The 13,514-nt window shown below is 48.5% G+C and overlaps 1 protein-coding gene across 1 annotated transcript; it reads left to right on the forward strand.

Annotated features, from left to right (window-relative positions):
* Nucleotides 1-253: 253 nt before the first annotated feature.
* On the forward strand, nt 254-13,298 carry LOC308233551 (uncharacterized protein; the record flags this gene model as incomplete). Its single annotated transcript, XM_080640574.1, is given in 7 exon segments — nt 254-263; nt 1,654-1,950; nt 1,953-2,095; nt 2,097-2,345; nt 10,428-10,631; nt 10,929-11,075; nt 13,020-13,298. Coding segments are annotated over 7 exon segments (1,329 nt in total).
* Nucleotides 13,299-13,514: the final 216 nt, after the last annotated feature.

Raw genomic sequence — 13,514 nt, forward strand, 5'->3', positions numbered from 1 at the left:
TAATTCAGAGTGGTAAGATAATGATAAGAATCAAGGCTAAGATCTCTTGGTTTTGGGCTTAGATGCTTGGTAATACCATTAACTAAAATACACAAGAGTAAAGGAAGAGGGGTTGGCTTGGGAGTGTTGGACACAGTCAGAATGAAGGGCTAATGAGACAGCAAGAATAGATGTACCTAGTCACTAGATGGTATCATAGGCCTGAGGGCTTTATGACTTGGTGGTTGTCTACACACAAATGGCTGGTGACCCCATGATTACGGGTGAGATAATCTTCAATGGAAGAAAAAGAACCAGGAAAAGTGGGAGCCAAGAAAGGAAAATATGGAGAAATAGTGAGCACTCAACAATATCAAATACTGGAGAGTACCTGTTCTAATGTTTGCTTTGTACAATTTCTTAGGGTGTTTGGTGGTTTTCTAATGACACAGACATTCTGGGGATCTGGGACCCGAGAGTGTGTGACCCAGTGTTGGTTCTTGGCTTCGTGCGGGAAAGAATTCAAAGACAAGCCAGCATCAAGTTTAAAGTAAAAGTGAGTTTATCAGTGAGTCCAGGAAGCACAGGGAGTTCCAAACAAGAGGAACCCAAAGAGGCCCACACCAAGACACATCATAATTAAAATGCCAAGGAATTTTAAAAGCAACAAAAGAAAAGCAGTTAGTTACCTACAAGGGAGTACCCATACGACTGTCAGCTGATTTCTCAACAGAAACTTTGCAGGCCAGAAGGGAGTGGCAAGAAATATTTAAAGTGATGAATAGCAAGGTCCTACTACCAAGATTACTCTACCCAGCAAAGCTCTCATTTAAAATTGAAGGTCAGATAAAGAGCTTCACAGACAATAAAAAGCTAAAGGAGCTCATCACCACCAAACCAAGATGGCAATGAATACATATCTATCAACAATTGAATTTAAAAATAAAAATAAGCAAACAAAATATCTAATGAACAAAATAAACTGATGAGCCCTGGCCAGTGTTGCTCTGTGGTTAGAGCGTCGGCCAGCACACCAAAGGGTTGTAGTTTGATCTGCGGCCCCACTTGGGGAGTATGTGGGAGGCAACCAATTGATGTGTCTCTCTCGTATCGATGCTTCTCTCTCTCTTTAAAAATAAAAAATAAACTAACGAATAAAATAGAACCGAGGCATGGAAACATGGAACAGACTGATGAATCTCAGAGGGTAGGGGGTGGGGGTGGGGGGACGGGAAGAAATAGCCAAAGAACTTCAATGCATATATGCATCACCTATGGACACAAACAATAAGGTAGTGAAAGCCTGGGGCAGAGAGGGAATGAGGTGGAGGGGGGTAAAAGGGGGCAAAGGGGTGACATATGTAATACTCTCAATAATAAAGATTTAAAAATAATAATTTAAAAAATAAAAAATGGGGGTCAGGGGCCATTTCAGAAGTAAGAACATTTTCTTCATCAGCCTTGAATTCTTTTCTCAGTATGGAAAATGTAAAAGGCAAGAAACAGAAGTCCCCAAAGAAGTCAGGGAAGAGGCAAAAAGCTTCAAAATCCCAACTGGTACCAACTAAAGAGAAACATTGGGCTGCTGGTGAACCAAGTCAACAAAGAACCTCAGAGATGGAGACCAAACGGAAGAGATCTAAGAAAGATGACAAAGTTTCTTGTCCACAAAAGATGGCACCAGAAGAAAAAGAGTAAGAATTCACAAGAAGATACCAATTCCTCCGCTGCCCCTTCACTTGCCACCAATTAACCTGATTCACCGAGACGTCGTGAGGGGTTGGTGCCAGCAATTAAAGCTGAGCACCAGCGGCCAGAAATGGGAAACATATGATAGGCTGCGTGCATACGCCTACCCTAATCAAAAGAATATTCCTATCAAACCAGAGGAGGCAAAGATATTGACGTTATCACAAAGGAGATTGAAGATGCAAAAGGGGGAAATGACTCTGGACAGTTTTGGTCTTCCTGAACTGACTGCTCCCCTGGTGGGGGGCCTGCTCCTGACAGGGGTGCTGCCGCTCTCCTGGAGGGAATGGACAATATTTTCGTGACTACTTCCACCCCGGATGATGTGTTTGCCTCCTGGAGCAGAATTGCAGCCACTACCGGGAAGACAGGGAGGGGAGATGGAGACTGTGAGGTTGACACAGGAGGCCTCTGGTTACAAGTGGTGTGTGGTCCATGGACAAAGTCTCCCTGCAGACACAGAGGGTTGGGTTCAGCTACAGTTTTATGCTGGGCAAGCCTGGGTTCCTGAGAAACCGGGGCAAGTGTGTGCACTCTTCTTGATACCTTCCCGCAACTTTCCACCCCCACACCTGGAGGATAACATGTTGTGCCCCAAATGCATTCATAGGAATGAGGTATTAGCGAGAAGCTTCCATTGCCAAGAAAAAGGGTATGGCTATGACTGTAATTAATATGGTAGAAAGGTGACTACAGTCAACTCCACGGAGCCACTGACAGCAACTCTAGGCTGCTTGACACCTCCACGCTCCCTGCATGTAGGGCCCAGATGGGTGGGGAGCAGATGTTACTCTCAGACTACCAACAGTGCCTGCTGCTTCGTCTGCTGGGATACGGTTATGTTTTAAAATAGACATGCATTTCACAAACTATCACTCATTGCAGTGAAGATGCAAAAGTCACACCATCCAACAATTACCCATCTGAAACAGAAGGGACTCCAGCAGCTCTTTCACGGTGGGAGCCTGAACTGAACCTCTTGAGGGGAGTGGAGAAACAGGTGTGCTCCCTCACTAGACTCCTGCCTCAGAATTGTGTCCACTCCCGAAAAACATTCTTAATATTCAAAACATTTTGCGAAGTTGTCTTAACTTGGGATTTCTGTAGTGTGTCTCTGTGATAAAAACACAGGGCACTTGGGCCAGTATCATATCCAGTTGTAACTGTTTTGTATATATATATATATTTTTTTTTAATAAATCTTTATTCAGATTATTACAATTATTTCTCCTTTTTCCCCCCTTACCTCCCCTCCACTGTCCTCATCCATGGGTGTATGATTTTTGTCCAGTCTCTTCATGAACCGCCCCCATACCCCTTTCCCCCTGAGAATTATCAGTCCACTCCCTTTCTATGCCCCTGATTCTATTATATTCACCAGTTTATTCTGTTCCTCAGGTTTTTAATTCACTTGATTTTTAGGTTTACTTGTTGATAGATATGTATTTGTTGTTCATAATTTTTATCTTTACTTTTTCTTCTTCCTCTTCTTTAAAGAATACCTTTCAGCATTTCATATAATACTGGTTTGGTGGTGATGAACTCCTTCAGCTTTTTCTTATCTGTGAAGATCTTTATCTGCCCTTCAATTCTGAATGATAGCTTTGCTGGGTAGAGTAATCTTGGTTGTAGGTTCTTGCTATTCATCACTTTGAAAATTTCTTGCCACTCCCGTCTGGCCTGCATAGTTTCTGTTGAGAAATCAGCTGACAGTCATACGGGTGCTCCCTTGTAGGTAATTAACTGTTTTTCTCTTGCTGCTTTTAATATTCTCTCTTTGTCTTTTGCTCTTGGCATTTTAATTATGATGTGTCTTGGTGTGGTCCTCTTTGGATTCCTTTTGTTTGGGGTTCTCTGCGCTTCCTGGACTTGTAAGTCTATTTCTTTCACCAGGTGGGGGAAGTTTTTGGTCATTATTTCTTCAAATAGGCTTTCAGTATCTTGCTCTCTCTCTTCTTCTGGCACACCCATAATTCTGATGTTGGTACGCTTGAAGTTGTCCCAGAGGCTTCTTACACTATCTTCAACTTTTTGGATTTTTTTTTTTTTTTTTGCTTTTTGCTTTTTCGGTTGAGTGTTTTTTGCTTCTTTGTATTTCAATTCTTTGACTTGATTCTTGTGTTCCTATAGTCTGTTGTTGGGTCTCTGTATAATATTTTTTATTTCAGTCAGTGTATGTTTAATTTCTAGTTGGTCCTTTTTCATATCTTCGGGGGTCTCATTATATTTATCGGCCTTTTCTAGGATATTCTTGAAAAGCCTTATAACCGTGGTTTTGAATTCTATAGCCAGTCGTTTGTTTTCCTCCATTTCTATCGTTTGTGATCTGCTCCTTTGCCTCCACATTTTCGCTGCTTCCCTGAGTTGGTAGGGGAGCTTTGTGTGCTAGGTTTCCTATATGGCCCAGTGGGTCGGCCTCCCCAGTTAACCTGAGGTGGATACTCTTGGTGCACCCCTTTGTGGACTGTGTGTACAGCCTTGTTGTAGTTAATTCTTGATTGTTGTTGGTATCACTGGGAGGAATTGACCTCCAGGTCAGTTGGCTGTGAGGATCAGCTGTGTCTATGCTGGGAGAAGTTCGGTGCTGAAGATAGCCTTATAGGATTAGACTTGCCAAATTGCAAAAGCCTCTGTGCTCAGCTTAGATGGGGTGGAGTCTCAGGGCGGAGCACACAGTCTTGGCTGCCCGTCAGCCTTGCCCTTGAGCGCACGTGCGCGCCTTCAGACCTCTGCCTTCCCGGCTCCCAAGTCTCCGCCCGAGAGTCCAGATTCCCCCCCCCCCCCCCCGCAAGAGCGTGGGTCCCCAGGGGCTCGCCTGGAACTGGGGTTCAGTGCAGTCAGAACTGGGGCTCAGTGCAGTCAGGAGCTTCTGACTCCCTCCCACTAGGGAAAGCCTTGGCAAGCTCCGCAATCTTTGTGCGCACTGGTGCGTGCGCCTCCAGACCTCTGCCTTCCCGGCTCCCGAGTCTCCACCTGAGAGTCCAGATTCCCCCCCGCAAGAGCGTGGGTCCTCAGGGGCTCGCTTGGAACTGGGGTTCAGTGCAGTCAGAACTGGGGTTCAGTGCAGTCAGGAGCTTCCGACTCCCTTGTGCTAGGGAAAGCCTGTGGCAACCTCCTCAGGCTTTGTGCACACTGGCGCACGCGCCTCCAGACCCCTGCCCACCGGGGCTCCCCCAGGTCTCCCCCGGGTCTCCGAGTCTCCGGGTGCCTTTCTCTCTACCTGACAGTCCAGACTCCCCCTGTATGAGCCTGAGTCCACGGGGTTTTGCCCGGAACTGGGGTTCAGTGCAGTCAGAACTGGGGTTCAGTGCAGTCGGGGGCTTCCTTCCTCCTCCCGCCAGAGAAAGTCAGCCAGGCTCTCAGCCGCCCTTCCTCTCTGTGCGCACAAAGACCCTTTGCCGTACCTCCAATTCTCTGTGAGCTTTTCTCTTTCCTTCTAGTTGTAGAATTTCCACTCAGCCAGCTTTCCTGTGGTTCTGGATGGTGTCCGTTCTGTCTTTTAGTTGTAGTTTTGAAATTGTTGTGTGAGGCAGCAGTTTAGGTGCTTACCTATGCCGCCATCTTTGTTTCTCTCCCTGTTTTGTATATTTTTGCTGTTTAAAATATGTCCAAGGTTACTTCTGAGTCATAAATACCTAGCATGCTTAAAATACATATGTAAAGTAATCCATCTGCTATGTTTCGAGAACTTTGTTGTATGCAAATTATTGTTAATGTTCTTAACTAGGTAGGATTAAGTCAAAAGGCATGATTTTGTTTCAGTGTAATAAATAATATACACTTAAAAATAAATAAATAAATAAATAAATAAATAAATAAATAATGTCTTTTGTGTAGGCCCTGGCTGGTGGGCTCAGTGGTTAGACACTGAGCCCACACACTAAAGGATAGAAGGTTTAATTTTTGGTCAAGGGCACATCTCTATGTGGTTTAAGTTTGATCCCTGGTCCTAGTGGGAATGTGTACAGGAGGCATGCAATCCATGTGTCTCTCTCACATCAGTGTTTCTCTCTCTCTCTCTCCTTCACTTTCACTCTCTGGAAAATCAATGGAAAAAATATTCTTGATGATTAACAAAAAAATTTATTTTGTGTAGGATTTTATACATAATATATTCACATTGTGCATTTCCCAGAGGGAAATATTCATTTATTCATTCAGTTCAACAAATATTAAGTATCTTTTATGTGCTGGGATTATGGGGCTATTCAGTGACAAAACAGACAGGGTTCCTTCCCTCATGAGTTTACATTTCTCAGGAAAATCAAGTGTTAACTATTTAAGCAAATCCATTAACTGCAATTATGCTAAGTCAGTGGTCGGCAAACCATGGCTCGCAAGCCACATGCGGCTCTTTGGCCCCTTGAGTGTGGCTCTTCCACAAAATACCACGGCCTGGGCGAGTCTATTGTGAAGAAGTGGCGTTATAAGAAGTTTAAGTTTAAAAAATTTGGCTCTCAAAAGAAATTTCAATCGTTGTACTGTTGATATTTGGCTCTGTTGACAAATGAGTTTGCCGACCACTGTGCTAAGGGCTACAGCGTTGAAGCATAGGGCGCTACTAAAGTATCTAGTAAGAGGAACATGAACACAGTTTCTCACCGAGCAGCACAGGGAAGAGTGTTCTGCAGAACACAATTGAGGAAATGTGGCTGTGGAGGTCAAGGAGGCTGCAAACTGGAGCATGTGCCCTTGGGTTGAACAATAAAGAGGTTATTGACAATGCTGTTGAGACCTGTTTCACAGAGTTGGAGGTGATGAAGTCTGGACAAACAGCCTTCTCTCTGGTTGTGTAAGGGAAGAACCAGGGCAGCAGGTGCAGGGGGAAGACAAAGTCTAGGGAAGACTGGCTTTCACCTGAGAGTCTTCTACCTATTTGCAAGCTGAAAGGAAGGAATCAGAAAAGCTAGGCAATTTGCAATGAGACGGGGTAACTCATACACTATTCGCTTGTAAACATTTGTTTGGTGCATTCTTTGCTCTAGGGACTATACAGGCACTGGGGTACAATGGGGAGCACAATATACATGGTTCCTGCTCTCCTGGTGCTTATATTCTCTCTCTTTTAAAAAAAATATATATTTTTATTGATTTCAGAGAGTAAAGGAGAGGGACACACAGAGAGAAAAATCAATGGTAAGAGAGAATCATTGATCGCTGCCTCCTGCACGCCCCACACTGGGAATCTAGCCCACAACCCAGGCATGTGCCCTGACTGGGAATCGAACCATGACCTCCTGGTTCACAGGTCAATGCTCAACAACTAGCCACATCAGCTGGGCCTAAAGCTTCTATTCTAACAGGGAAGACAAACAAAAACAAGTCAGCAAATGAAGAAACAAAGTAATTACCAGTATCGCTATAATAAGTGTTATGAAGAACATAAACCAGATCCTGGGATAGAGGACAGGGTGTGTGTTTGGCGGGGGGGTGGGGGAGAGGGCTCTTTGAGGAAAGACATTTGCTTGGAGACATGAAGAATAAGAAGGATCCAGCTTGTAAAACTGTAACTGGACAATCAATGGGTCCTGGCTTCCTGTCAGTACTAATTCAGCAGAGACAGGGTTGAACCACATATGAGTATTTGTTCCAATCCTGCCAGCAGCATGGGAGAGCAGCAGGTCACCCACAGACATCTGCTCTGCACCCCCCATGAGCCAGCTGCTTACATTGGGTGGAAGGGCAAAGATTACAGGGGAAGGAGACGAAAGGAATAAGAGTGGGTATGCAAAATGGGCAGTTTACAGGTATGTGAGCTGGGGGTTTGCAAAGGGCTGGCGCCTCTTGTTTCTGCAACAAGGTTGGTAATCTTTCCATGAGAAAAGACAACTCCTGGATGTAGAGGATGGGCCGCACTTCCAGGTGAGCTCCCAGGTCCCGTGTGCAACTCCCAGCCCCCAGGTTAGAATGTGCCCTCTTTAATCAGAACAAAACAATGAAGGTTAACAAAGTATGATTAATATTTCTGATCATTATAACTGGTCCCGATATTCTATTTCTGCCCCTAACAAAATGAGGGGAGGAGCGCTTCAGATAGACGAAACACCGTCTTGGGGTGGGAAAGAGTTTATTGATCCTAGAATTCCAAGGACCACTGTGGCTGTAATAGGAGTGAAGAGGAGAGTTATGAGCTAAACTAGGAGGAGTAGGCAGGACTCAGATGTAGGTCCTTGTAGACCAGAACAGGGAATTTGGAGCATTTTCTTAGCTCGTTGGGAAGCTATATGAAAATGCAGGGTAGTGATGCTCTCATTTACATTAAAAAATATATCATCAGGTGATGGAGGTTGGTAGAAGGTAAAGGAGGCATAAATGGTGATGGAAGGAGACTTGACTTGGGTGGTAAACACTAAATACAATATACAGACGATGTATTATAGAATTGTATACCTGAAACCTGTATAATTTTATTAACCAATGTCACCCCAATAAATCCACTTAAAAAATATATCACCAAGGCTGTGTGGAAAATAGATTAGGATAAAGCAAGAGGGGGTAAGTAGGGAGCTGAAATCAGGACACCTCAGCAGTAACAGGCCAGTGAAAGGCAACTCTGTCTGGGTGAGGGTGGAAGCTATGGGGCAATAAGACTGGACAGATTCAGGAAATACTGTATAGAGGCTGAGCCCACAGGACCGGCTGACGGGCTGGAAATGAGGAAAGCGTCTAGTCTAGTGTGAAGAAGCAGAGACTTACATGATGTGTGGGTGTTTGGGAAGGATTCTTTTTGAAAAGGAGAGTCAAGGGAAGGTCCAGGTGACTCAAGAGCCCATTGATACACATTTCCTGAGCACCTACCAAATGTCAGATCAGGTTTCAGGTGGTGCATGTACACAGGGGAATACGGCATAGGTAGGTCCAGTCTTTGTAGAAGGTACACCTACGGCCAAATGAGCGCTGATACTGAGTGATCTGACAGAGATGGAAATTCACACCACGGTGCCGTGCTTCACTCTGCCTGGACACTGCAGGGAAGAGATGTCAGGGAAGGAGGCGAGGCTAAATCCTGTGGAAGATGAGTCCAGAGGTGTGTTAGGTCAGAGGAATTCCAGAAGCCGATGCATGCAACCGATAGTGACGCAGATAACAGACTAGTGCACCAGACAGATGGCAACACAAATGCTGGTCCCTTCCTGGAACCTGTGACAGACCAGTGCTCCAAACAAATGGTTACGCAGATATTGGCTCCAGCAGAAATTCCACCTGCCCTCACTGAACAGCTGTATAAAAAAAAGTGCCTCAGCCGAAACCGATTTGGCTCAGTGGACAGAGCATCGGCCTGCGGACTGAAGGGTCCCAGGTTTGATTCCGGTCAAGGGCATGTACATTGGTTGCGGGCACATCCCCGGTGGGAGGTGTGCAGGAGGCAGCTGATCGATGTTTCTCTCTCATCGATGTTTCTAGCTCTCTATCCCTCTCCCTTCCTCTCTGTAAAATATCAATAATATATATATATATATATTTTTAAAAAGTGCCTCAGCTCCTGCCCAATGCGTCTTCTCCAGCTCTACCCTCGGACTGGTGAACCTTGCCCGGGAGTGCAAGATTAAACATCCTTTTAACCGTCCTGGACTCTTTGTCTTTGTTCCCTGCACCACGAACCTCACATTTGGTGCCAAAACCTGGGAGGGGGCGAGCACTCCATCTGACTCATGGTCCAGGGTGTCCCCTCTCCTCCCTCTCCAGGATCCTCCAACTTCTCCCCTGGCTTGGCAGCGTCAGTGGTTAAGTCCCAGCCCATGCCGATCCCTGACGGTTGTCCGGCGTCTTTGTCCATAAACCGCAGCCCGCGTCAGAGATTGCCTGCCGGGCATAGCCCTCCAGACCCCTCCAGGAGGGGTCTCGAACCTTGGAAGGTAGCGGAGATGTCCCTGCTGCCCCTCAATTCTCCGGCCTTTTGGCCTCCTTCCGGACCCCGGGAGGTAGTGGAGACGTCCCTGCCGTCCCTCGGGTCCCCCGTCCGTAGCCTTGTCTGAATGCCTGGGACGCTGGTCCTTTAGCCTCGGCTACTGACCTCAGGTATCGAGCATGGGTAATCAAAATTCTAAAACCCTGATCCGAGCACACCTCTAGGGTGCCTGCTCACCAATCTGGCTAAGCTAGGCCTGTCCCAGGATCTGCGTCCTAAATGCCTCATTTACTTCTGTAACGAGGCATGGCCTCAGTATGAATTGGACAACGGGTCAAAATGGCCCGAGAACGGGACTTTCGATTTTAACATCCTTACTGACCTCAGTAATTTCTGCCGGCAAACCGGGAAGTGGCCTGAGGTCCCATATGTCCAGGCTTTTTTCTATCTGCACTCCCATCCCTCCCTCTGCTCCTTCTGTTCCATAGCACACGTTCTCCTTGCTCGCAAGAAACCTCCTCTACCTACCGACACCCCTCCACTTTCCACCTTATCTGAACCCCCCGAAAATTTTTCCTCCCCGCCGACTCGTCCGCCTTCCTACCCAGGCCCTCTCCCCACAGCTTCTTCCACCCCGCTGTCCACTCCCTCCCTTCCCCCATCCTCCCTCCACTAACGCCTTCTCCCCTGCCCACCTACCTTTCCCCTCCTCTACCCCTGCCTGCTTCTCCAGTCAGCAGGCACACACGCTCAACAGGCTCCTCCTCTCCTCTGCCCGCTTTGGGAGGTTGCAGGGGCTGAGGGAGTGGTCAGGGTCCATGTTCCCTTCTCTCTGTTGGATCTCTCCCAGATTGAGAAGTGGCTGGGGTCCTTTTCCGCCAACCCCACCGTGTTCATCAAGGAATTCCGATACCTTTCTCAGGCCTATGACCTCACCTGGCATGACATCCATATCATTCTCTCTTCCACCCTAACATCAGATGAAAGGGGAAGAGTCTTAGGAGCGGCGACGGACCATGCAGACCAGGCCCACCTTACGGATGCCAACATGCTGGTAGGGGCCCAGGCAGTCCCTCTCCTGCAGCCGGGTTGGGAGTACCAACTAGATACCCCTGATGGGCAAAATGGGTGCCGACGCTGAGACCGGATTCTCCAATGCCTGGTAGCCGGCCTACAGGCCGTCTCCCACAAGGTAGTTAATTTTGACAAGCTAAGGGAAATTACTCAGGGACCAGATGAGAACCCCACGGTCTTCCTTAACAGGCTGACTGAGGCTCTGACCTTATATACTCGTCTGGACCCTGGGTCCCCGGCCGGAGCAACAGTTTTAGCCACCCACTTCATCTCGCAGTCGGCCCCAGATATTCGGAAAAAGTTAAAAAAGGCTGAGGATGGCCCTCAGACCCCGGTCCGAGATCTAGTGAACATGGCCTTTAAGGTTTTTAATGCCCGTGAGGAGCAGGCAGAGTCGGATCGGGAAGCCCACCTTCAACAGAAGGTAAACCTGCAAACCCAAGCCCTGGTTGCGGCCCTGCGGCCCACGGTAGCCACGCATGGTCCCAAGGGGGCTGTGCGTGGTGGGGGTACAAAGAGAGGACTAACGCCACCTGGAGGATGCTTCAAGTGCAGAAATGAAGGCCACTGGGCAAGGCAGTGCCCCCGGCCCCAGGCTCCAACCAAGCCCTGCCCAGCGTGTGGTCAAAGCGTCCACTGGAAAAGTGACTGCCCCTGGAAAAGTGAATGGCCCTCTGCGTCTCAGCGTAGAGGGGCCGCCCTTCCAGGTCATGACCCGCCGCTGGCCATGCTGGGACTGGCCGAAGGAAGATGCCCGGACTCGACAACCCCCATCACCCTTGCTGAGCCTAGGGTAGTGGGTAAGCCGGCCTCCTTCCTGGTCGACACGGGGCTATCTTCTCTGTCCTGCCCTCCTTTTCAGGGCCCCTTTTCCCTTCCACGATCTTGGTCATGGGTATTGACGGCAAATCCACCTGCCCGCTGGCCACCAGGCCCCTTCCCTGTCTCCTCGACAATAGCCCTATAACCCACTCGTTCCTAGTCATGCCTTCATGCCCCATGCCCTTTTTAGGATGGGATATCCTCACCAAACTAGGGGCCACTCTGCAGCTCACTCTGAGCCCTTCAGCCTCCCTGCTTCTTCCGCTCCTGGCCCCCTCCCTTCATGGGAACACCGATCCCCCACTGCCTGCGTCCCTTGTCGACCCAAAAGTATGGGATACCTCTACCCCAATGGTTACTAGACACCATACCCCGGTCAGGATCAGACTTAAGGACCCCACCTCGTTTCCCTCCTGTCCCCAGTTTCCTATCTCCCTAACTCATCACCGAGGGCTCAAACCCCTCATTACTCGGCTTCTGGGGCAGGGTCTCCTCATACCTATCAACTCTCCCTGCAACACCCCCATCCTCCCAGTTAGGAAAGCAGACAGGACCTACCGACTGGTTCAGGACCTCCGACTAATCAGTGAGGCGGTGGTCCCTAATCCTTACACTCTCCTTTCACGTATTCCATCCTGTACCACCCACTTTTCCATCCTCGACCTCAAGGATGCCTTCTTTACCATCCCTCTGGATCCAGACACTTACCATCTGTTTGCATTTACTTGGGAGGACCCAGATGAGCAGGTATCCCACCAACTCACCTGGACGGTCCTGCCCCAGGGGTTCAGAGACAGTCCTCATCTGTTTGGCCAGGCCTTAGCCAGAGACCTCCAATAATGCTCGTTAGAGCCCAGCACTCTTCTCCAGTATGTAGATGATCTCCTTCTCTGCAGCCCCTCTTTAGACAATTCCCAGAGACAGACAGCCGCCCTCCTCAATTTTCTCGGGGACAAAGGATACCGTGTGTCCCCCCTACCAAGGCGCAACTGTTGGCCCCCACCGTCACTTACTTGGGGATCTGTCTGACGCCCAATACCCGAGGACTGATAGTTGACCAAATGCAAGCAATATGAGACATACAGCCTCCCACTTCTGCGGAACAGATCTTGTCCTTTCTAGGGCTGGTAGGATTCTTCTGCCATTGGGTCCCAAACTTTGCTCTCCTAGCTAAGCCCCTATACCAGGCCGCTAAAGAAACACCAGTAGGCCCCCTCTCCTCACCCTCCCTCGTTCGCCAGGCTTTTTCTAAGCTCCGGGATATCCTTCTGGCATCTCCCCACTCTCTCTCCTGGACATCTCTAAGCCTTTCCAACTATTTACTGATGGAAGACAGGGAATAGCTATGGGGGTCCTCACCCAGCCCATAGGGCCGGTCTTAACCCTTGTAGCCTACCTGTCCAGACAGCTTGATCCCACGGTTCGGGGATGGCAACCCTGTCTCTGGGCTCTGGCTGCAGCCGCCGCTCTCACCAAGGAGGCCCAGAAGATCTGCCTCCAGCAACCCTTACAGGTCTTCTCCACCCATAGACTAATCTCTGCTCAGGATTTCAATGACAAACTCCAGATAGCCCTGGAGTCTACTACCACCTCCTTAGCCTCCCTGCAGCGGCAAGTAACATCAGTAGCCCAAGTAACCCTACAGAACCGACGGGCCCTAGACCTTCTTACTGCAAAAAAAGGGGGAACTTGCATATTGCTTCAGGAAGAATGCTGCTACTACATCAACGAATCCGGAGTGATAGAACAGAACGTGCAGACCCTGACCAAGCTGAGTGAAGAGCTACGTGCAAGACACTCCCGGGACAACTCTCTTTTCAGCTGATTCCAAAGCCCCTTAGCTACCTGGATCCTACCCATGGTAGGGCCCCTAATTCTCATCTGTGTCTTTTTTCTCCTAGCCCCCTGCCTCCTCAAATTCATCTGCTCCCGGGTCGCGGAGATGTCACGGGTGACTGTAAACCAGCTCCTGCTCCATCCCTACACTCGGCTGCCCTCTGACCTGCCTCTGCCTCACCCTGGCCTTTAAAAAACCCCCTCC

The sequence above is a fragment of the Plecotus auritus genome, assembly GCF_963455305.1.
Source record: "Plecotus auritus genome assembly, chromosome: 9".
NCBI classification, from domain to species: Eukaryota; Metazoa; Chordata; class Mammalia; order Chiroptera; family Vespertilionidae; genus Plecotus; species Plecotus auritus.